Here is a 25636-nt window from a genome sequence, read left to right on the forward strand (position 1 = left end):
ACATTGTGTTGTTTTTGTTGATATGTCCAATTACGGATTACAATCGCCTGTAATTCGACACTGGATGGTACTTTGATATGACGAATTAGAGATAAATTACTGTACATGAATTGATCAAAAATATATGTATTTTAATTGAAAGCAAATAAAGTGCGCTACACATACACCGTGAAGTCAACGTGGAAGGAATGAAATGTCAAATATTCTCCCATGGGAATCGTATGGTAGCATTCACATACACAATCACCGGCAACTTTGACGTCGGCAAAATGAGTCCAAGAGAATAGTTGACGGGACGGTGACGGTGACGCTGTATGTGTAGCGCACTTAAACTTGATACAAGGTGCAAAGCCACTTTATGAAACTATAGGGTCGCTCAAAACGAACAGTCAATTCTCCGAAGAGATGGATTCTGTCAATGGACGAGTACATACAATTAGGTCAACCGATTAGGTCAACCACTCAGACTCAAACGTCAGCAGCCATTTTGGGTGTTTTTGCGCGACGGTTTGGTAAAGATTTTCTTTTTTTTTTTGCATATTTCTAGTGGTGTGGCGTGCGGTTTCACTTAATTTTCATCCGAAGTGCTGGTTTCTTAGTACCAATGGAATAACTCTTGTTCAAATCTGTTGTAATGATCATTCATTTGCGAATATTCGTATTATAAATTGGCGTAAGAATACCGTTCTCAAAGAATAGCTGCACATAGTGCTGAAATCAACGAATATTACAATATTTACGCAATTGTGACCTAGAGTGAGTACAGATCAATTTATATCATTTAATATTATATAATAGTAAATACACTATCATATGTGTATTTACTATTACGCACAAAATGAAGCGAATTAACTTAGAAAACAGTCAGCGACTCTCATTACATTTGTATAAATGCCAGCGGGGCAGAGAGTAAAAGTGAAAAAAAACCAGCCGGTGTTTTGTTTTCATTAGGAAGAAATCGTCGAAATTCAAAGGAAACACCGAAAAGGGAGCTTCTCCCTTTCGTCTCATTTGCTTATCTATGTTTCTTTTGTGATTTATCCATGAAAAAATTATAAGTGTTCAATATTCTGTTCCGAAAATGCATGTAAACAAACTATTCACTTTGATTTTTTTGTGAATCCTTCGTAATGCAAAGGCACTGTCTTTCACCCGCGAAGATGTATTCCCCAGCTGCAGCTGTGTGAGAGTGGCACTGAGCTTCATGTTCAGTTGGTGTGAAGCAGAACGGTAATGGATTTCAAGTTGAAATAAAAATGGACGAAAATCAACTTTTCCGTATCATGTATCTTCTTTTGAGAGTCATCAAATCGTGAACGAAAATTGAGTCTTATAATCAGAGCTGCGATTTGTCGTGAGAATCAAGTGATGGTACTCACACAAAGATAATCAACAAATTTTGTACTGCGATTATCTTTGGTGACCATCCCAAAGTCAGTCCAATAGTGTGAGAAGAGTATTATCACAACACTAACGCATGGTGAACTTCTACTTGACGGTAGAAATCCGAGCTCCTTGGTGAGTGTCCTGTCGCTGAAATGTCAGAATAGTGCGACACTCAAAAGTCTAGCTGATGGTTTGGTGTTTGGCGATATTCACAATATTCGCCTCTTTGTGTTCGTTCTTCGTGACTAGGGATGCCAGATGTGAATATACAGTTTCATTTTAAATACAATTTGAAGAATATTGTGTTTTTAGGCATGTATTTTCTTTTCAACTTTTCAGACGGCCTTAACGTTTTTAGCGGCACTTCGCCGACTCTACGTAGTAATACACGTGTCATTTGTACTAATACTTAGTTTGTGGAATAACACGCCTTGCGTATCCCCTCTATTCCGGCTCCCGATCGGGTTTGAAACTAGAAAAATGATACATTTTGTAACCCGTTCGACTTCGATTTTTTTAACAAATTTGTTTCTCATCATTGCAAGGATACTAAATCTGCAGACATGTTCGCAATTTTACTGATATTTAATGTCCTGTCCATCCTGTTGCATACTTATATTTTCAGTTGCAGGCTGTAGGGATATGGTATTTCTTCTCTTTATGACTTGATTCCCTCACGGTTACAAAAGTATCTCAGATTTCATCAACATTTCAGATTTTTGTCGAAGATTTTCAAAAAAATCATCTGTCATCTCTGGAGGTGATGCATTTACTCTGACAAAGGCCAACACGAAAACAACAAATCACCAAGTATTTTTGTATCATACATCAAATATTTTTGTGTACAATGGCTCTCTGAGTTGACCGCTACCGATCGCGCCGCTGTCCAAACTGGACTACCACAAAACGCAAGTTGCGCATCTGATTAATCTTCGCTCCCAGGGAGACCTCCCGCATCTCATGTTATACGATCCTTCCGGGCCAGTAAGAAAACTCACATCATGTATCTGCTGTGGAAACTTTACCAACCGGGCGTGGAACGGCTACGCAATGAAATAATAAACTTCACAACGCCCTCGAACCGGAAGGTGGAAATCAGTATCATCAGCAGTAATTACCACATCGAGTTAAATTCATCGGTTACCGGGATATATGACAGGGTGGTCCTGTCGGATTTGATCAATCAAATTTATCCCAGCGGGTAGAGTGAATATGACACTCGTCTTGTCCGTGGTGGATTAGCTGACCAAAGATACCCAGGATGCGCTGAGAAGAACCATTGAAAAGTATGTGTCTAGGTGCAGATTGATTTTGTGCGCCAATTCTACTTCGCGGGTTATTCCCTCGGTGATAAGTCGTTGCTTGGGAATAAGGGGGCCGGAGGGGGCTATCTTAGGAGGATATTCTTAAAATTTTGAATGTAATATTGTGATTTGTTTGTTTGTTGAATGTAACAACACTATTTGCATTTCAGCACATTCCTTCGGAGAAAAGAATTACGCTATCCTCATGCTGGAAGCTTGCAAGGTACAACAGTAACCGTTCACGGTCAACTAAGAAGTACCGGAAATTGACTGGCAAATATTCCATCGAGAAACCGCCAATCAGATTGTCCTCGAACAAAGTCCACAGAAGATGGAGGGGGTGAGCTGCTATTTCAAGGCGTTCTATCGAATGTTATAATCTGTGGATTGGTACCGAATCTGGTTAAAAATTGCGATATGAGTCTGAAGACGCAAACATTGAATTTTGCCGGGCATTATGAACACTGGATGCAGCAAGGAAGCAAACATATATTCCATCTGGACGTGTTCGTGGCGCAGTTTGTAACACTGTATAAGAAGTTTCTCAATAAAGCCTAAATGGAAGTGGATGATTTTTGAGTGATTCTTTGAGATCGCAATTTTCTTTCGTTTTATAAAAAATGAAATTTTTGTGTTCATCTCACGTTTATTAACTAAACTTCAATAGTTCTGGTAAGGCTTAACTCTAAATTAAAAAAAACGCCTTGTCGGTTTTCAATCGGATCATTTTCATGATCCGCAAATAATTGATCTAAATTTATCAATTTATTTAAATACCATTTCATTCAAATAATGGTTTTGACTGCACCATGTTTATTTGAAATTTATATTTAATTTAACTTTTAAAATTATGACACCATAATCTTTTTATTATAAATGTTTGTTTATTTTAACTGCAAGAAATAAATACTCGAATACTGAAAGACAATTGTTCGAATGAATCGAATATTTACAAATGGCCCCACGATTAATCGAATAAACGAAAAATTTAGACATCTCTAACAATAACAACAACTTCTACTTCAAAAAACAAATCTAAACCAAGGAAAGTGAAGTGGAAGGTAAAACGTAATGTCAGAATTGCGTTCGGACGTATCCCGTAAGTTTGAATTTATTTACATAGATGGTATCCAAACAACACTAAACATTGGCTACAGTTTCGTCGGCACAGTTGATTGCCGTTATGAACCAGCACAAAAAACAAAGCTACAAATTATGCACCATGTCGGTACCACGATCAAAGCATTCCCTGAATAAATCATATCACATTAGCCGAGCCAGCTGGCGGAAGCATATGCATAAAGGTCACTAGGTTACTATTTTCAACGACAACTGTTTATTTATTATACTGCTTCAAATACCTTCGACGAAATCAAATGTAACCATACCAACGTAAGTAATAACATAAACAAATCCAAACCTTTCGTCTTGCCATTCCTCATACGTCTTTTCTAAATAGTGTAAATTACGAGCCACCTGTTAACTCCATCTTCTTGATCTAAACAACCGTCGCGATTGTCAATAATGATTGGAACTGTCTGATCACTCACATTTCTACTACCATCATACGCCACAACCACCGCTCTCGTGACGTAAAGTTGTAAACAGAGCGATCGGCTGTGAGAGGCATTGGAACCAACCGTCATTTGGTTAGGTGTCAGAAACAAAAGAGTGAGTATCACTACTGAATATTTGGATCTCACGTGCCGTGAGAGGAATTGAGTGACTATGGTCAGCTTTTTTGTGACATTGACGGTGATGGATTGCAGCTCTGCTTATAATGACGAGACTTTATTCAAAGTTTTAATAGTTTATATAAAATAGGAAAAATAGTGTTTATATCCAATCATTCTGTATTTGTATGATTTTTTTTCGGCGCTTTGTATTTTGCACGTGCAGCGCAAAGTATACTTTTGCATGTACGGTTAATGTAATCGGTTAATCCGGTTAATAATATGTATAGCTCAACTGTCCCATAAAAGTTGAATGATAAAAAAATTTGCTAAACCCTCAACGTTACTAAAGACGAACAGTTCTCTATAAACTTTGACCTGCTGAATGCGCACATAGAAATCAGTAATACACCTAAACCAAAACAATACATCAGGTGGCTGAATTTTTTATCGGTACACATCAATGCTATCTTATCAATGAGTGGTTTGTTCTTAATGTTGTACGACGTTAAATTGTTATTTTTCATCGGGTGCATTTGCCATTCGACGCGGATAGCAACCAAAAGTGCAACCTTGTGTCATCAAAAAGGGCATTATCAGATGGAATTGAATCAGCAATCCGACATATGAAGTCCAAGAAAGCTCCTGGGTCTACCGCATAACAGTCGAGAAGGCTAAAGCTGACCCAGCACCCGACCCGACTAAAGGTGACAAGTCATATAAATCGGAGAATTATGAGAAAACCTTTTGCAGTAGGACTATGTCTTTGATTTCTATATAGGGGGGTCAGTCTACGAAAAATGTAACGATTAATAACGAGTTCTAACGCATATTACTCAAAATCGTTGCAACATATGTTGTGTTATACACCATTAGACAGGAAACTTATCCAGCAATTTTTTGTTTAAAACAATGCGAAGTACACCTGTATCAACTCGTTCGGACACTCAATTTAAAAATCAGCTTATTTATTTTTACTCCGTAATACACCTTCTCTTTAATTTTCAAAAAGGCACATAGTCTTGAAACTTCTTGGCCAGCCAAGATCTCTCCCGTTCAGGTAGGTGCCATATTTTAATAGCTTAGTAGTAGGACCCTACATCACCCTCAAAGGCATTGGAGGCTATCCTTCACCTGGTACCTTTGAACCAATATGTTCAGCTAGAGGCTAAAAAAAGCGCTCTAAAACTTAAAAGATGGAAAAAAACTACTAGACGGGGACAAAACTGGTCACTTGAGTATCCAGAATCTTTTACCCATTGGACCAGCCTCAGAGATGAACAATGATTGGATGGAACCTAGTACCAATTATGACATTCCATACAGAGTGATCGAACATTCTCGCTCAGTATGGGATGAAGGTGGCCCCAACGTTCGTAATGGTTCAATCATGTTCTACACTGATGGGTCGAAAATGGGAATCAGAACAGGTGCTGGAGTGTATGGTCCCAGAACAAAAATCACTGTGGCTATGGGAAACTGGCCAACAGTTTTAAGGCAGAAATAGCTGCAATAATAGAATGTCTAAATGTCTGCCTCAAAAAAAAAAAAGTATAGACATGCTAACATCTGCATATTCTCTGACAGTCAAGCGACACTTAAAGCTCTAAATGCCTTCAAGTGCTTTTCAAAAATTGTCTGGGAATGCATTTCACTTTTACGGCATTTAAGTCAGATAAGTTCGATACAATTGTACTGGATTCCCGGCCATTGCGGTATAGAGGGCAACGAGCGAGCAGATGAACTTGTCAGGAACGGCTCAAACTCACCATTCACTGGTCCAGAACCATTCTGTGGACTCTCCGACTGTGTGTTGAAAAGCGAGCTGAAAAAATGGGAAGATCGGGAAGTGACGGCCAATTGGATGGCTGAAAAACTTAAACAGGCGAACAAATTTATTACTCCGAGTATTAAAATTACTCAACAGCTGCTAAGCCTTAATAAGAAAGACTTAAGCACATTCACTGGTCTTGTAACAGGACACTGCCCGAGTAAATACCATCTTAAGAACATACGTTTAGCACAAGATGATATACAGTAAGAGAAAATTTTTAATTGAGACTCTAGGTGAATAGGCCAAGCTTATTCTATGCATGTACCTACTATAACGAAAATGATTTAAACAACTTTGGACGAAAAAACGCATAAATCTATTCCATTTAGCTTGATATGGGCGAGTGACCACTTTGCCCCCACTAGGTGACCACTTTACCTCCAAGCAAAAAAAAAAGATCGATTTTTCACCTTTTTTTCTAATGATGAAAAGTGTACTATTTTGAATTTTTATAGTTAAAGCTGTTTGCTATCTTGAAGAACAATGAAATATTATTCGAGAAACGGGAATTAAAAAGGTATGTGGGCGCTGAAAGTGGGCATATTCCTTAGGGTGACCACTATGCCCCCACTTCCCCTACACGAGAATAAGGTATCGATGCGGCCATGGGATCACACACGGATCATAGACCGTCTTATCCCACGATATTTTTCCGCGTTAGAATATTTCTAGCCTACTTGTGACATTACACTTTTTTCTGACCGGTTGTTTCTGTTGCAATTGCTTTCTTGAGGATTTTTCCCAGGAATCGGATATTACGTACCAGTTGATTCGCAAGCTACACGAAGAAGGACCCAGCGATGTACGTTACTGTTCAACCCATTGAATGCTAGCGGATATGTTCAGGCCACTGACAACGCCAATGATGACCAGATTAAGAGAAGCGATTGGATTTCAACAATTGAGGAGGATGTTGAAAAATTGGCGATTTTTAAACAATGATATATGTGATTCAACCTAAGGTCAGTCTTAGAAAAAACTGACCTACGGCAGTTCCCAATACGTGAAGTAATGTCACACATCGTGTGTTAAACACATTCCCAATGTGGTTGCTTTGATCAGTGAATTTTGATTAGATCATCCCTTTTCCTGTAGAACACTAACTTCCACGGTGACCACCAGTGTTTGGATTTCGATCAAAATCGAATGATACACAATGTGTCATGCAAGTAAACTCTCACGAACATATAACCAAATATGAGAGGATCATTCAGATTGTTCGCATCATCAGCAGCAACACTGAATTCTGGCTGCGGCATTTGTGTCGACGTTCTAGGGCGTGTTTTCGCCACTGGTGGAGAAATTTGTGGTTGTAATTTCGCCTGCACGGCGATTTCCTCGATGTACGAAGAAGAATAAAAAAAGATGAATTGGTTAGTAGGAAAGAAAGGATTCTAAGGAAATCGTTGTGCTTGAAAAGATAAAAAAATTGAATTGTTATAAAAGTAAAGGACTAAAATTTGTAAGTAAAAAACAGAAGAAAATTATAATTTGAAACAAATTAAATAAAATTTACAGCTTTGAGCAAATCCTAGAAATAAGTAGTTTGGCTAAAAGAGGTCTGAAAATTTGGGTATAACATTAACTCAAAGAAATTTTACCGGATTGGATCTCGGAGTTAGCACGGATTTATCATCATCGAATAGCGAAAGTCGCTCAGAAAACTGCTCGTATTTAGCAAGTATAAAACATCTGCGAAAAAAATGAATGTGCGACAAACGAGATCCAGATCGAAGGCTAACCTCAATCAGCAACATAATTGTGCTGCATGCGATCGACCGGACGATGCAGACAAACATATGGTACAATGAGATAAATGTACCCAATGGTACCATTTCACTTGTGATGAGATCGATGACACTGTAGTCGATCGCAGTTTCAGCTGCAACGCGTGCAATCTGGTAGAATCTACTCTACACAACAACAACAACAACAAATCAGTATCCGGTTCATCAATTAGTTTGGCGAGAGCGAATCTTTCTATCGACCTCCAGAAGCTGGAAGAGAAGAAACGATTGGATAAGGCTTACTTGGAGAAAAAATTCAACAAGTTGAAGGCTTCACTGCAGGAGGAACGCGAAGACATAAGTGTCAATAGTCGTCGTAGCTGTTGTAGCAGATCGAATAGAGTCCAAAAGTGGATTCATGATCATTGTTTATCCGATCCTGGAATTACAACCGTACCAAAAGTGGTACCAACAGTAGCTGTACCCCAGGATTCAAGGCCAGTGGTTACTTCGTCCGGCGCAACGATGGTGAATTCGACACCTACAGTTCCGGGATCAACATCAGTAGGTAAAGCAGTGACGTCATCGACCAACGGAGGATATCATCAAATTATCAACGCGGTCACTACCACTTCGATGGAGAATGCAGCGCCAGCGACCAATGAAATTGGAGCTAAATCACTAGGGGCGGTTCCGAAACAACCACGTGCGAAATCGTTGCCACTGCAATGTATGGCTCCTACCTTACAGGGGAATGGCGTTATCGTAAGTAGTGCAATGACGTCCATTGGAATGCATCATACAGGGGTGAGTAGCAGCAACATACCTACCCGTCCTCATTTGATTCCCCACACAATAAATATGCTACCATCATCGATAAATAAAGACAAGAACCATAATATTACTAATGATCAACATCCACCAATATCTATGGCAATGAATTTGCCTGGCCCAAAATGTACAGAACATAATTCCACATTATTAAATAATGAAAATTATGCAAATTTTCTCTTAAACCGCTCAACATTGATTCCATCTGGTGGACATCTCATCAATTCAAATGTATCGAGATCTATCCCACCAACAGTGAATAACAAACAAAATGCTTTGCAACAGAATAGCACATTTTTCAATGAAAAGGTCAATGCAAAAGTCCCAACCCCGCAGTAAACGCATTTTTCAATGCGTCAGAGGGTTTTAAATATAATTCACCCTATATAATAAACGGGGCTCAACAAGCTGTGAGCTCGGCGGTCCATCCAACATTACTTGGGCAAGCAGTACCAGTGATGGGTAATAGAAATGAATATAATTTTCCATCGACATTTCCGTCAGTAAATATTCAGCAACCGATCATGTCTCCAATTGAGTACCCGTCGGCAATGCAACAACCGATCTACAACGTTAGTCAACAACAGTTGTCAGCACGTTACGTCATACCGAAAGAACTTCCTGTGTTTGCTGGTGATCCATCTGAGTGGCCTCTATTTATCAGCAGCTACAATAATTCAACTTCAATGTGTGGTTATTCAGATGCCGAAAACCTTATGAGGTTGCAACGTTGCTTGAAGGGAAGTGCAAAGGATGCAGTTTGCAGCTTCTTACTGCACCCTTCTTCTGTTCCCAGAATTCTCTGTACGCTACAGACATTGTTCGGGGGGCCGGAGCAAATAGTTAGTTCTCTCCTCAGTAGGGTACGTGCTGCACCTCCTCCTAAAGCGGATAGGCTAGATTCTTTAGTGAGTTTCGGGCTGGCTGTTCAAAACTTCTGTGAGCTTCTGCGGGCAGTGGGACTAGAAACGCATTTATCTAATCCTACCGTGATGCAAGAATTGGTGGACAAGCTGCCGTCTAACATAAAGCTAAACTGGGCACTGCATACTACCCAACATACAAACGTGGATCTTGGAGTGTTTGGGAATTTCATGGCTACCATTGTAGCAGCAGCAAGCAGTGTCACATTGACGACGGCGTGTGATAAAAAGTACCGTTGGAAGGAGGAAGGCAAACCGAAGGATAAGGTATACGTACAAACGCATTCAACCCCGGAGAAAAACGATGAGCAGATGCATCAAACAAGTTTCATGAAGAAGGGGGCAGGCAAACAGTGCATAGTGTGTGAAAAAGCTGGTCATAATATACGGGAGTGTTTTAGATTCAAGAACATGTGTGTAGAAGATCGTTGGAAGGCGGTACGGCAGCATCAGCTCTGTCGTCGCTGCCTCGGCTCTCATGGGCGTTGGCCATGTAAAGCGGATGTATGCGGAGTGGAGCGATGTTCGGAGAATCACCATCGTCTGCTTCACTCGCCGAAGCAGAACCCTTCAGAGAGGTCGACAGTTAGCAGTAATACAGTGTCATTGCATCATCTGTCGCACGAATCAACACTGTTTCGTGTGATTCCAATCACGTTGTATGGGAAGAGTCGTTCAGTGGAGACGTTCGCGTTCCTTGACGATGGATCATCGATTACGATGATGGAGCAAGAGCTAGCTGATCAACTAGCCGAACGAGGAAAACCAAATCAGCTGTGTTTGCAATGGACTGGTGGTGTTACAAAAAGGATTAATGATGCGCAGGTGATGACGTTAAAGATTTCTGGACGCGATGTGCAAAAGCAATACACATTGAATAACGTTTACACCGTTGACAATCTGGATTTGCCTGTTCAATCATTTTGTCATGAGGATATGGCAAAGAAACATCCACATCTTCAAGGCATACCTGTAGGAAGTTATCGGCAAGCGACTCCAAGGGTCCTGATCGGACTGAGCAATGTTAAATTACTTACATCGTTAAAAACACGCGAGGGTCGCCAAGGAGAACCAGTCGCAAGCAAGACTAGACTTGGTTGGACTGTATATGGTTTCGAATAGCTTACGTTCTGCGCAGTACATGCATCGAACGTTGCATATCTCTACAAAATCACCAGATGAAGAGCTGAATGAGCTCGTGAAGCAATATTTTTCTGTTGAGAGCTTTGGTGTGGCCGTAGTTCCAGTAGCTGAGGGGAGTGAAGATAGACGTGCTCGAATCATTTTGGATGACACGACAGTGCGTACTAGATCTGGGAAGTTTGAAACCGGATTGTTATGGCAGCATGACTACGTGGAGTTTCCGGATAGTCGACCAGCAGCAGTTAAAAGATTAGTTTGCCTCGAACATAAGTTGAGTAAAAATATTAATTTGTACGAAAAGGTTCGTGAGCAAATTTATCAGTATGAAATCAAGGGATACGCGCATAGAGCAACGATAGACGAATTGAAGCGGTTTGATCCTCGGCGCACGTGGTTTCTTCCGCTTGGTGTGGCTCTGAATCCAAGGAAGCCAGAGAAAGTGCAAGTGGTCTGGGATGCAGCGGCAAAAGTCAACGGAGTGTCTCTAAATTCGAAGTTGATGAAAGGTCCGGATCTAACAGCTTCACTCACGGCAGTTTTGTTTCTATTTCGTCAAAGGCAAGTGGCGATAACAGGCGACATAAAGGAAATGTTCCACCAGCTGTACATTCGTCAACAAGATCGGCAATCCCAGTTGTTCTTGTGGAGAGATGAGCCGACAAAACCTATCGAAACGTATGTGATGGATGTCGCAACATTTGGGTCTACTTGTTAACCGTGTTCTGCACAATACATCAAAAACCGAAATGCTGAAGAACATAGAGAGGAGTACCCGAACGCAGCAGATTCTATAATCAAAAACCATTACGTGGATGACTACCTAGATAGTCAAGACACTCCAGAAGAAGTGATTCGGCTACTGCTACAAGTGAAAAAGGTTCACCAAAGAGCTGGTTTCGAAATAAGAAATTGGTTGTCGAATTCGAAAGACGTCTTGAGACGGGTCGGGGATTCCATCCCGACTTCATCGAAGAACTTTGTGGTTGGCAAAGAAGAAGGAATGGAACGTGTTCTCGGGATTGTGTGGATTCCCCGTGACGATATGTTTCGCTTCACCATAGTTTTCCGTTCAGACGTACAAGACATCGTAGAGAGTGATGATGTTCCTACTAAACGGCAAGTGTTGAGAGCAGTGATGAGCATTTTTGATCCACTTGGATTGATCGCGTCTGTAACTATTCACGGAAAGATACTAGTTCAGGAGTTGTGGCGACAAAAAATAGGCTGGGACGATTGTATTCCGGAAAATATATGGGGCAAATGGAAGCGATGGATATAATCGCTCAAAGGTCTTCAAGAAATCAACGTGTCACGGTGCTACTTCCCAGGTTATGATCCATGCAGTTACGATAGCCTTGAGATGCACGTCTTCGTAGATGCTAGCGAGTTAGCTTATACAGCACTCAGCTATTTTCGTATAATTGACCGTGGGATTGTCCGTGTTGCTCTAGTCGCAGCGAAATCTGAGGTTGCCCCACTCCAAGCTCTATCGATACCCCGACTTGAACTTCAGACAGCCGTACTGGGTGTCAGACTGGCCAAAACGGTAGTGGAACATCACAGCATACCGGTACAACGTCGTATATTTTGGAGTGACTCCAGTACGGTACTTTCGTGGATTGGATCCGATCAAAGACGATATCGTCCGTTTGTAGCGTTCAGAATTAACGAAATCTTAACATAGTCAGATGAAAAAGAATGGCGCTGGGTTCCTACCCGATTAAATGTGACCGATGAAGGCACTAAGTGGACCAAGATTCCAGATCTTTCACAGCATGGTCGCTGGTTTAAAGGACCGGAGTTCCTTTACAAGGAAGAAGCATTCTGGCCGCAACAAAATCAACACCTGTCAGAAACAACAGAAGATTTACGAGTTGTTCATGTTCACAAACATCTAATTACTGAACCATTAGTTGACTTTAGTCGTTTCTCCAGATGGGAAAGGCTTTTAGGAGCATTGAGATACGTGTATCGTTTCCTCTGGAGATCTAAAAGGGTCGATAGCGAGAATATATCAACAAGAGGCGAACTACAAGCAGCAGAGAGAATTGTGTGGAAGCAGGTACAAAGCGAAGAATTTCACGATGAAATGGTGATCCTCAAACGTAACCTGGAACTAGTGAGTAGAGAGCAGCATCTGCAGCTGCCTAAATGCAGTCGAATAATTAACCTATCACCCTGTCTTGACGAGTTTGGGGTGATGCGCAGCGAGAGTCGTTTGGAATCTGCCAACTTCATTCAGTACGATGCCAGGTTCCCGATAATCCTCCCGAGGGGACATCACGCAACAAATCTTTTATTAGATTGGTATCATCGTAAGTATAGACACGAGAACGGAGAAATAATCGTCAACGAAATACGCCAGAGATTTTCCATTGCACGATTGAGAATTGAAGTGTGGAAGGCAGCTAAACGCTGTCAATGGTGCCGAGTCTTCAAGGCGGTGCCAAATGCACCACGAATGGCTGCTCTTCCTCCCGCCAGGCTCATGCCATTCATTCGACCGTTCACATGCACCGGAATCGACTATTTTGGTCCCTATCTTATTGAAATAGGAAGAAGTTGCGTGAAAAGGTGGGTGGCACTATTCACCTGCCTCACCATAAGAGCAGTACATTTGGAGCCTGTAACGGGTTTAACGACAGATTCATGTAAGAAGGCGATACGGAGATTCATCGCGCGTCGGGGTGCACCACAAGAGATTTTTAGTGATCAGGGGACAAATTTCATCGGAGCGAGCAGAGAATTGAGGGCCGAAGTGGAGGCATTGAATAATGGATTGGCGAGCACGTTCACAGATACTTATACGCAGTGGCATTTCAACCCTCCAGCATCGCCACACATGGGAGGTTGCTGGGAGCGAATGGTTCGTGCAGTTAAAGCAGCTATAAATTGTGTTCCAGAAGCCAGAAAGTTGGACGAAGAGTCATTTCATACGCTGTTGACTGAAGCGGAATCGATGATCAATTCCAGGCCATTGACCTACATACCATTGAAAAATTCAGAGGAAGAATCGCTAACCCCGAATCATTTCCTTCTGCTTAATTTGAAGGGAACTTGTCAGCCGATGAAGACACCAGTACAAGATGGTATTGTACTGAGGAGTAGCTGGAACCTTATTTAGAATGTTTTGGATCGTTTTTGGAATCGTTGGGTTAAAGAGTATTTGCACACAATCTCACGAAGAACTAAGTGGTTTTCTGATACTAGGCCAATTAAGGTGGGAGACTTGGTAGTAGTAGTGGATGATCAAGTAAGAAATAAATGGGTGAGAGGACGGGTCTTGAAGGTATTCCCAGGTAAAGATGGAAGAGTTCGAAAGGTAGAACTGCAGACATCGACAGGAGTGTACCAGAGGCCGGTTGTTAAGTTGGCTTTGCTGGATGTCGAAGGTTCTAGTACAGCTTAGGACAGATTCCCAGCTATACGGGTTGGGGAATGTTCGCATCATCAGCAGCAACACTGAATTCTGGCTGCGGCATTTGTGGCGGCGTTCTAGGGCGTGTTTTCGCCACTGGTGGAGGAATTTGTGGTTGTAATTTCACCTGTACGGCGACTTCCTCGATATACGAAGAAGAATAAAAAAAGATGAATTGGTTAGTAGGAAAGAAAGGATTCTAAGAAAATCGTTGTGCTTGAAAAGATAAAAAAAATTGAATTGTTATAAAAGTAAAGGACTAAAATTTGTAAGTAAAAAACAGAAGAAAATTATAATTTGAAACTAATTAAATAAAATTTACAGCTTTGAGCAAATCCTAGAAATAAGGAGTTTGGCTAAAAGAGGTCAGAAAATTTGGGTATAACACAGATACTTGTATGAATGTCAGTAATCACTTGTGTAACATTTAGTGATTAAACTAAGAGAGGAACGAAGACTGTTGATTGCATATCCGATCTGTATCAAACATCGCATACCATTTGAACCGCATATATCGTCCCATTTTACTATAGCGAAACCCACTGCACACAAAAGTGCAAAGCAATAAATGATACAAGAAAAATTACGTCATCATTCAGTCACCATTTGCGGAGAGCAGCGAATGGGAAAAGAGATAAAACGCGAGAGTTTTTGCTTCTCACTGGAGCGGTGTTGCTAGTAAAACTATGCGGTCTATATGAATATACATATTTCAAGGGATAGCGGCGTTAAAAATGGAAAATATAATCTGACTACCCTCCCTTAGCCTCTATCGAGCTAAATAATAATATAGTTTGCACTCTCTGAGACTTAAAAATCAGGATCTGCTACATTAGCTGAATATGAATCTTTCGCTTTGCGTGGTCCGTACGATCCTGCTGTTCCATGATGCATGGAGAGGTCGATATGCATATGTTAGAGGCAAAGAAGAAAATAAGCTTTCTGACCAAAAGCGTATATGATAGCTTTGCTTGCATGCTGGTGTTCAATAAAGTGCGAGCCGATGCAGAGTTGTCTCGTTCTCTTTTGTGTCGTGATTTACAACACATAACAACAAAAGAATACCGCTGGGGGAAATATTTCCTGAAAGATCATGTTTGAACGAACGAAAGCGATTTTTTCAATGAGTGGATCATTTGGCAAACACTGGTGACTACGACTTCCACAATGAAACCAGACGAGTGGCATGTGATTTTCGCTCTGTTTTGATAAAATTAATCACGATCGCGAGAAAAGGACACCGCAAACAAACAAATATGACCCGCTAACCGGGAAGGTCGCCGAGCCTTATCATCGTGGCGACGTCTCGTTCGATGCGTCGTTCGTGGTCCAGTGATGAGATGAAGCGGGGCAGACGACATATGTATACATTTCGCGAACGGGTACAACACACTGACGATGAGATGACCACTGGTGGTGCTCTCGATGCTCGGCGATTCTAATGTGTTGGAGTGGCGTGATTTTGTGTTTATGTGGCCAACAGCCGACGACGTTTCGACGTTCTGGTGTTGTTCTTGGCGTGATACAAATACATTTGTCGGTTACTATCGGTGCAACGGAATCGTATAATGATCTTCCGCACTTATGTGTGTTTCAGGTCCCAATACAATGAAGAGATGTATAGTTTTTTATTGCTTCTGTGAACAGCAAAGTTCTTGCACGATCAATAAGCATGTCGCAGAATTTAGTCACTGTTTTAATGTGTGATTATAGAACATCATTCCTTTGTTTACATTGTAAGACTAGAACGAATTCGTTGCTTTTATGAAGATTAAAGAAAGTTTAATAATTGTTGTCACTACAAAATATGAATGTGCATTTCAGAAGACCTTTCAAATGATCGGGATATTCTTCAATTGGAGACACTTCTGAGCCACACTCCAGTACATCGATCAGTACAGTACAGCCATTCTATCGGGGAGAGCTAGGGGTGTTAATTGATCATCAATTCGCCCTTCCATTGAAGAATTAACATTCACGCAATCACAGCCCGGGACAATGGAGCACACACAATGCACACTAATGCCCCCTTTAGCCATGTAAACAACATGAAGCCGGCCGGTGCGAGTTGATAAAAGAGAATACATTAAATAGTTTATTCACCATTTTCGAGCACCACGCACAATCGCAATAAGTTGCTCTCTGAAGCGCGAGGTCACTGTGTTCGAAATCAAGGAGAACGGCTTCCTGCCCTGAGCAAAATGTGCGAGGCGAAGAACTAAGCCACTGGCGCGACACGCGCACTAACGAGGGGTGCACCGGTTCTAGCGCAACAGAGGATAGCCATCTTATCTGGTGCCTTATTCGTCCGAACAGAAGTTTACTAACGAGCGAACAGATGTCCGCTGGCCTTTCATCACCACCCCCTAGAATGGGAGGCTATCGGATTTTCTTTCTTTCTTTGTTTTTAAGAGGCTTTAAACTTTGCAGTTCATTCGCCTCTATATCGGATTTTCCAAACGGCGAAATATTATCAGTAATCGTACCGCGCACATGCTGCCGCCTGCAAACGGCGAAGAATCACAACAAAACAGTCGTCTTGCTCGCAGGCGATTTTCAGTCGCAGTTGACAGACCGAAGTGTACGGATCGGAAATACTAGCGCTTCTAGTTGTCGTCGTTGTGTAACTTGGTTTTCAGTTTCACCCCACTTGGTCTTCGGTTGGGACGTCGCGCGAGCTTCTCTGTATTCGGGGCACGGCGTTGGACCGATGCCAAGTGCTTTCGGTGGCGTGATTGGTCACCTCCCCGGTGAAAGGTTATATATCCCGTTTCCGATGCCGGTTGTATGCAATGAGTGTCACACTCTCAGTCAGAGTTCCAGTATTTGATGGAGGAAAACAAATAGTTGTGACTATTGTGATTATCTAATGAGAAGTGTTGGTGTTCCTTTTTTTTGCATAGAAGATCTGTTACCTTGTTTTCGGAAGATCGCCAGGAAAGACTCAGCGAAAGGGTCTGTGAAATTGTGAACCGATTAGCGATCAGCTGGACATAATGGTCGGGATAATAGAGGTGTTGTTGTTTCTCGCAATTGTGGGATATTTCTTCAATAAAAGCAGGTAATTAACGGTGGCATGTTGCGCATTCCAACGAGCCAATCCGGCATTCGCGGAAAGTGGAGCGTTATATGTTTTTGTTCGCAGCAGCTGATATTGCGATTCGCGACGGTATTACGTTCGTTGATCGACCCGACAACAATCTGTTAACTGTGAACGATAGGTCCTGAGGTCATTCGACTGATTAGAAGAGCGAAGATCGAATCAGAACTGTGATTATAACTGCAGAAAGATAGTCATGCTACATTACAGTTTTGAATGTTGAAAATAGTAGCGGGATTGTAGCATTATCAATTAGATAGTTGAATAAGTATCGGTATCTATTCGGAAAAGTACATTTTAATTTTTCGAGATAAGTTGCAATGTTGAAACGAGCGCTGGCGCGAGTGTTTTGTGAAGGGTGATGTTAATGTTTATTGACACTGGTCTTTTCCGATTGAGTAGTTCAACTGTTCAAATTGTATTTTTATCGATCCCAATGAATCATTGGATTACATTTATGATCGAAAAGAGATAAAGAGGATGTTCCGAACAAGACTGGGTGATGATGACGAACAAGATGCATTGTGATCTGGCGTGGAAAACCCTTACGATTGACGAATGCCAAAGCTTCCCCCAAAGGCGATCGCTCCGTTGCGACGCAACCTTCCGGCTTGGTTTTCATTTTTCTCTCTTTATCATTGTGTTCGGTTGTCGTTGCATCTGCAATTCATTATCTTGCCCCTTCGAACCAGCGCTGTGTTGTGTATAGTTTTAGGCCGATTGCAGTACAAGTTAAATATAGAGTACGCGAAAGACGAGTCACATCGCGTGCTGCGCTGGTTGAAAGCGAAAGTTCAGCAACTATTATACGCATTCGGTAGCGAATAATGTCCCCTCGTGCAGTGACTTGCGAGTGTCAACCTTGCCTGCCAAAAGTGAACCGAGAGAGAGAACCGCCAAGGAGGTCAGTGTAATCGTCTTTCTGCTGCTGGTAGGCAAGGTAAACAAACCTCTAGCTCACTTGCAGTGACCCGCCACTCACCATGCTATTAGTCTAGAAGTATTTGAAATCATGTTTCGCCAAAGACATGCTTCTGCCGCATTTGGGCACTGTTGAATCATTACAGACGTGAAGTGCACCCAAGCGAATCGCAACGCAGCGAGAGCGTCTGAGCTAGTTTCATTGGTTGTGCAAAAATAATCCTAGAGAAATGGTTGTCTTCCTCCGATTTATCTCTCTTGATGGGAAATGCACTCACGCCGCTCGGTTCTATTTGGAGTACTGGGTGCATTCACGCACGCACCTACTTGACCTAGGTTTGCTGCGTAAAACTGGTTATCTCAGTTGGCTATTGGTGACAGTAAGTGGAATTATGGGATCTTAGATCGATCATAAAAATTTACGCGGTAGGACAAGATTACATCCAGCCTGCTGAAGAATATCCCCAAATAGTGAAGAAGTTGAGCCTAGGCAGCAGCATTTTTCTCTATGAAATTTGTTTAAGTTGATCAGTACATTCCGAATAGCATTTGCTCGCGAAAAATAAACAACTTATGTTTTTCTCGTCATCTGTCCCTGCTCGTATTTCAGACGGAAATTTCCATCATCAATTCTTGAGAGTAGACAGCATGTACAGTGTCGGACAATAGAATAGGACCACAGCTCAATCCAAAACAGAAAGTGACAAAACTTTGAGAAAAAAATTTCCATTTAAGTGCATCAAACCATTTACAAATTGTAAATTCTATTCTTCGAAGAAATTAAAATCATCCGTAGTTAAACCAATTGTCCTTTATTTAAAAATGCGCTTTAAGCATACTTACTGACTAAAATAACGCGACATAAAATAGGACCGCTTTAGAATTCATGGTAAAAAAAATTAAAAAAAAAGGAAATTCATACCGTGATCGATTTGCAGGGTTAGTACTTGGTGGTATAGCCCTTATTACGCATCACTTCTCGCACCCGGTTCGGCATCGACTCCACCAGCTTTCGGCACGTTCTCTGCGGGATAGTGTACCACACCGCCTGGATTCTCTCCCACAGCTGCTGCTTGTTTTTTGATTTTTCGGTGTACACCTTACGTTTAACTATTTCCCATAGGTTCTCTATGGGATTGAGATCAGGGGACTGTGCTGGCCACTCCATAACGTCTACCTTATTATCCTGGAACCACTTTTTAACCGTTTTAGCGGTATGTTTGGGGTCGTTGTCCTGCTGGAACTGCCACTTTAGGGGCATCTCCCACTCGGCGTGTGGCAGCATTATTTCCCGAAGTATCTGGGCGTAGAGATGCTGGTCCATAATCCGGTCGATCCAGTACAAGGAACCCACCCCGTACCAAGAAAAGCGCCCCCACGCCATGATGTTACCTCCTCCATGTTTGAATGTTTTATTTGTATACTGGGGCATATACGCACAGCCGAGTGGGCGATGGACCCAACTCTTTCCGTCCGAGCCGATGAGGTTCACTTTGGTCTCATCCGACCACAGCACATTTCTCCATAGTTTCTCCTTTTCCGGGTCCATCGCCCACTCGGCTGTGCGTATATGCCCCAGTATACAAATAAAACATTCAAACATGGAGGAGGTAACATCATGGTGTGGGGGTGCTTTTCTTGGTACGGGGTGGGTCCCTTGTACTGTTTTTATGCGGGAAATAAATTGAACACCTCAAGAAAACGTAATCCACAACAGCCAAGTGATATTGTGTTCCTCTTTACTCACATAGTATCACTTGGCTTGTTTCACATTGAGCAACAATCACACAGAGAGATTAATTCTCTCTGTACAGAACGTTTTTCCGTGTTGCTTTTGATCGAGGATTCGTTGTTACAATATACCAGCTGATTGTACAGAGAATAAATAGAAGTCATAAATGTATCGTCGATAAGCTAACATTATATCGAATAAAGCTGTGTTCGCGTTAATTGTCGCAATTTTGAATTTATATCGATTATTTTAAACAGTGTCCGAAAAACTATACCAGTTGCGCGCGAACATACTGGATCGACCGGATTATGGACCAGCATCTCTACACCCAGATACTTCGGGAAATAATGCTGCCACAAGTGGCAGTTCCAGCAGGACAACGACCCCAAACATACCGCTAAAACGGTTAAAAAGTGGTTCCAGGATAATAAGGTAGACGTTATGGAGTGGCCAGCACAGTCCCCTGATCTCAATCCCATAGAGAACCTATGGGAAATAGTTAAACGTAAGGTGTACACCGAAAAATCAAAAAACAAGCAGCAGCTGTGGGATAGAATCCAGGCGGTGTGGTACGCTATCCCGCAGAGAACGTGCCGAAAGCTGGTGGAGTCGATGCCGAACCGGGTGCGAGAAGTGATGCGTAATAAGGGTTATACCACCAAGTACTAACCCTGCAAATCGATCACGGTATGAATTTCCTTTTTTGACGTAGGACTACGTCTTTCATTTCTATACCGGGGTGTAAAATCAAAGTTTCGAAAACGAAAGCGTTACGCCGAAGACCGAGATTTTGAGTGTTAATAGCTCCTAAACAACTGAACGAAATGGTATGATAAACACTTAATTCGAAAGATAAAATGTCTACGCGTTCTATACTTGTTACATTCTGATCCAAAATCTTGTTTCAATAGTCTTAAATTTGCTTTCAAAATAGGCTATTGAAATCACCAATCGGTATATAAGCGAGCGCCGCTCGGAAATCCACTCAGTTCTAATTGAACAGCGATTGGAGCATGTTGTCGCTGTTGTGGTGAAGCTCTTCATTTATCATGAAAGCGCGGATGAACGGTGTCACCAAGAGCCTGTTTGTGCACCTTAGGCTCTTAGGCCTAGGGAATCCATCAGGAGAAGAGTGATGCCACAAACGGTTTCCCGGGAAGATCTCGAAGCAGCCGCTACACACACACACATACACGCGCGGAATTCTTTCCGTTTGGATGCCATTCAGCATCGAGAAAGATCCGGAAAATAATCTGCCAGTTCCTCTAGGAATTTAAAAATTCATTCATGTGAAAGAGTTTATTTGAATGTTTTCTATCCATGTAACACTGTGACCAAATATGTTTCAATCAAGTGCTATTAACAGATGGTTATCGAGTTAGCATTAACCACTGGTGGGCTTCCAGTATCGAGGAAAATGTGGAAATGTCTAATCGTTACTGAAAATAATCTGCCAGTTCCTCTGGGAATTTGAAATTACATTCATGTGAAAGTGTTTATTTTAATGTTTTCTATCCATGTAACACCGTGACCAAATACATTTGGTTTTGTGATTTTTCAATCAATCGCAATTAACAGGATAGCTTCTGAAGATTATTCTTCCCCATCAGTAGGATATTTCCGTATCCAATATTGGATGCATAAAACCTTGTGCCTCCAACGTAACGCTCTCGTTTTCGAAGTTCTCCAAATATTCATTCATTCAGAATGAATTCAGATTCAACTTCAAACAGATGAACTCTGAATCACCCTTGCGGTTATACCATAAATATAACCCACCTCCTGTTTTTTCATTCGGAACTTGTTGCGAAATGTTGATTTGCACGATAATATACACTTTGCAAAATATTAGCTCATTCGAACTTCATTCATTTGCGTCACAGACGTAAAAATTTGAGTTTTTTTAAAAACGAAAGATCACCGAAAATCGGGGTTTTCAGAAAAAAATGTTGGTGCCAAATGTCTTAAAATTGCATTACTCGTCGAGATTTACTGTTATCTAAAAAAAATTGTGAAATATTTTTTTTTGGTTTTTGGTGCGCTTGGTCGTTTTTCCGTCTGAAAAGTCGATTTTTAACAATTTTTTTTTGAGATAACTGTAAATCTCGATGTGTCATGCAATTTTAAGACATTTGGCACCAAAAATTTTTTTTTTGAAAACCCCGATTTTCGGTGATTTTTCGATTTTCAAAAAAACTCAAATTTTAACGTCTGCAACACTAATAAATGAAGTTCGAATGAGCTAATATTTTGCATAGGGTATATGATCGTGCAAATCAACATTTCGCAACAAGTTCCGAATGAAAAATCGAGTTAATTATTTTTATTGGCACTTAAAACCATATGTTTCGTCTCGTACTCCGAAGTGTCGATTTTTGAGAAAAATTTTTCCGAGATGACACTAGATCTCGACGTTTCATGAAATTTTAAGACATGTTCGGGAATAAAATCAAACGCCGATACTTTTTAGCGTAATGCTTCAAGCTAGAAATTTATTGAATGATAATTACAAATTGTATAAGTCTATCGTATGTATGAACTTACAAATTCGGTACGGCTTCAAGCCTTATTACTCCCCGAACAAATCTTGGCTTCCCTTTTAGGGTCCTAATAATGGATTTCAATTTGATGAATATTGGTCCTTTATTAGAATAGGAAGAGACTTACTTCTAAAATATATTGAATTAAGCTCTTTTAGGTTAATTCATTTGTGCGTGCGTTTACTCCTGGGGTTGCTATGGCAACATAGTTTAATCTTTAGGAATATGTACGCAATAATAATTAGTTTTATCTACCTACGACAGCTATAATGTAATGTTAATTATTCACTTCAGAAAATATTGAATACTTCTATAATTGAATCGAATTGAATACAACCTTTTATCCTTTCTCCTCAAGTAACAAAAAAAACTTTTTTTTTTACGTCAAGCATTCAACCGATCTCGTTTGCTTATACCTGTGTCAGTTCCCTTATCTAGCCAAGTGAGTGGCACTGATAACGGCAAGGTTGCTAAATGTGGGGCTGAATCGTCAACAAGACATTTAGCATCATGATTTTTTTTCGAAAACCCCAAGCCCCTTGGGTGATTTTTCGATTTTCTTTTTGAAATTTTAGGATCGATTTTTTCCCATACATTCATTGGCATTCTAGTGTTGCCCATCGCTAGTCACAACTTTTTCCTATCTTAGGTTTCCAAGTATGCTTTGACCGGTTTCGCGACATGTGGCCGAGCATTGTCGTGCTGCAAAATAACTTTATCGTGACTTTGCTCGTATTGTGGCCGTTTTTCCTTCGGTGCACGACTCAAACACGACGGCATCAATTGTCGTCGGTAGAGATCCCCCGTAATGGTTTCATTCGGTTTTAGCAGTTCATAGTACACCACACCCAGCTGGTCCCACCAAATAGACAACCATGGCCGGGGTATCCATACGTTGCCCGACGTTTATGATTGTCGCAATGGACCCACTTTTCATCGCCAGTAACGATTCGATGCCAAAAAAACCTTTCTTTTATGCCGTTGGAGCAGTTGTTCGCACGTGAAAAAACATCTCGTGGCTTCAATTCATACGGCACCCAATGTCCTATCTCTCGGATCATTTCCATTGCTTTTAAACGATCGGATATGGTTTGCTGTGCTTCTCCATGTTTATCTGCAAGTTCTTGTTGCGTTTGTGACGGATCTTGATCGAGTAAAGCCTACAATTCTTTATCTTTCTTAGCGGCCCGGAACGTTATTCGTCTTCCAAGTCAAAATACTTACTTTTAAACCGGGTAAACCACGTCTGACACGTTCGCTCAGTTGGAGCATGGTCACCATAAACTTTCACCAAAATGCGATGACTTTCCGCAGCTTTTTTCGTCATATTGAAGTAATGAAGTAACACTCCCTGTTTCGGCCCAAGCCGAACACATCAAAAAACCAAAACAAATTTATTCTTATAAAAAAACCACTTTATTCTTATAAAAAAACCACTTTATTCAAAAACTACAAAACACTTAGCACTTAAAACACTACATGAAATCAGCGGCAAAACAGCCTGAGTCCGCACCTGAAAAAAAAAAAACATTTAGCATATTATATACATTATTACCTGTGGGTACTTACCTCTTGATTCTCAACTGCTAACAACCTGCAAAAACAACGTTTGTTATTATATACAATTGTATTATACAAAACACTCACCGTTCATCGTTCAGCACAACAAAACAATCATAACAATAACAAACAATAACATGAGAATTGTCATGGAGTAGGCATCGCATTAAAATGAACCCACTTATTGTCTATAGCGAACATTCGAGAAGGAACCCGACCAAAAGAATCAATCGCAATTATGGGCTATTCAAATGACTATGAGCCAATCGTATAAATAGGACACGGAATTTCAGGAGCAGAGTCACCCAGCAACCATTAAGTCGTATGAATAGCTTTAATTGGAGGCGATATACATACAACCAAGACACATTTGGATGTATACGATGCATATAACTAGCATATACACGCAAAAGTGGAGGCGATATACGTATATGTCATATTTCGTACGCATATAAAGCCGTATATACCGATATACGATGCTTTTCGGACTGATATGCGATTTGATCCGACAATGTTACCACTCAATTCATCAAATATATGGAAAATCGTGTTTTTGCATTTTATGCGATTTTAGATATATATGATCGATATTTTGATTGATATTTTATGCGATTGTGATTTGATACGAATTTATATGTAACTTATCATGTGCAAAGTTATACGATTTAATGTTTGCTGGGCAGTTGCAAATGAACCACCGATCAGTATAGATCAAGCGTCTTGACTATATTCGATCTCATCTCTTATCACTCTTCGGGTAGCCAGTCTACTCTACTTCGGAACTCTGCTCAGATACCTCTCTGGGCGGAGACACTCCCCGCAAAAACACTCTCGTTGGTACGAAATTTGACATACTCGAAGTGGCAAAAAAAAATATGTTTACGCTTCAACTTTTTGACATACACTGAAAAAGATGCGCAATGGCAGTAGCTTTCCAACGAATATCTGGAAATTTGACACTGGAATAATACTCAAGTTACGCCGTAAAACCGTAGAAATTTACCAGTACACCTTTCCTATTGTGATGCAATTTTATTTTCTATTTGACTATTGTTGTATATGGTAGAAATAGGTGCGGTAATTATTATTTTTACAATTAGTGCAATTGAAATACTCACAATATTGTGGACAATTGAGTTGATTTTTTCAAATTTACAGTTATTGTAGTTTTAGTGTGAGTAAATTGTGAATATTTTTATTACATTGAGGGGGGAAAATAAAGATATTCTAAGTATATATTTTTATCTATCTATAAAATTTTACCCCATGAATGCCGAGACGCCTGAACATATTTAGAGTTTTAGAGGACGTAACCAATTCAAGAAAAGTCTTTTCCTATTTCGATCAAAGTGTTTTTAAAATTAAATCTTGAATTTTGACCATCTGAAATATAGATGATCAATCAGAAGATAAATTGGTCGTTTCCTCAAAGAGCAATAGTAACGAGAATCAATGTACGTAGACAAAGAAGAATGTTGATACTGTCGTCATCTTCGGATGAGAATGACCGTCAATAGGTTGAAATTTCTGCTGATGGAACTACA

General features: G+C 40.8%; 2 protein-coding genes across 5 annotated transcripts in view; both read left to right on the forward strand.

Moving 5' to 3' along the window:
* Positions 1 to 497: 497 nt before the first annotated feature.
* The window catches only part of LOC129762524 (glycerol-3-phosphate acyltransferase 1, mitochondrial), a 53010-nt gene continuing 27871 nt past the window's right edge, over positions 498 to 25636 (forward strand). For 2 of the 4 annotated variants that reach the window (XM_055760877.1, XM_055760910.1), the window contains exon 1: positions 16784 to 17300. In XM_055760877.1, the coding sequence (XP_055616852.1) occupies positions 17236 to 17300 (65 nt within the window). In that variant the 5' untranslated portion in view covers positions 16784 to 17235. Of the gene's footprint in view, positions 757 to 16783; positions 17301 to 17644; positions 17698 to 25636 lie in introns of those variants that run through there. The other 2 variants (XM_055760899.1, XM_055760888.1) reach the window with 2 other exon arrangements.
* LOC129762031 (uncharacterized) lies at positions 7901 to 13945 on the forward strand. Its single transcript, XM_055760003.1, has 6 exons — positions 7901 to 7999; positions 8048 to 8731; positions 9271 to 10774; positions 10857 to 11496; positions 12166 to 12427; positions 12506 to 13945. Exons 1-6 carry the CDS (start codon positions 7901 to 7903, stop codon positions 13943 to 13945), a joined length of 4629 nt encoding a protein of 1542 aa, XP_055615978.1.

The sequence above is a fragment of the Toxorhynchites rutilus genome, chromosome 1 (genome assembly GCF_029784135.1).
Source record: "Toxorhynchites rutilus septentrionalis strain SRP chromosome 1, ASM2978413v1, whole genome shotgun sequence".
NCBI classification, from domain to species: Eukaryota; Metazoa; Arthropoda; class Insecta; order Diptera; family Culicidae; genus Toxorhynchites; species Toxorhynchites rutilus.

Coding starts and splice junctions, on each gene's coding strand:
- LOC129762031 (XM_055760003.1), top strand. CDS start 7,901: ATGAATGTGCGACAAACGAGATCCAGATCGAAGGCTAACCTCAATCAG. Junction 8,732..9,270: donor TTGGAATGCATCATACAGGG/GTGAGTAGCAGC, acceptor GTAAATATTCAG/CAACCGATCATGTCTCCAAT. Junction 11,497..12,165: donor CCGACAAAACCTATCGAAAC/GTATGTGATGGA, acceptor TGATCCATGCAG/TTACGATAGCCTTGAGATGC.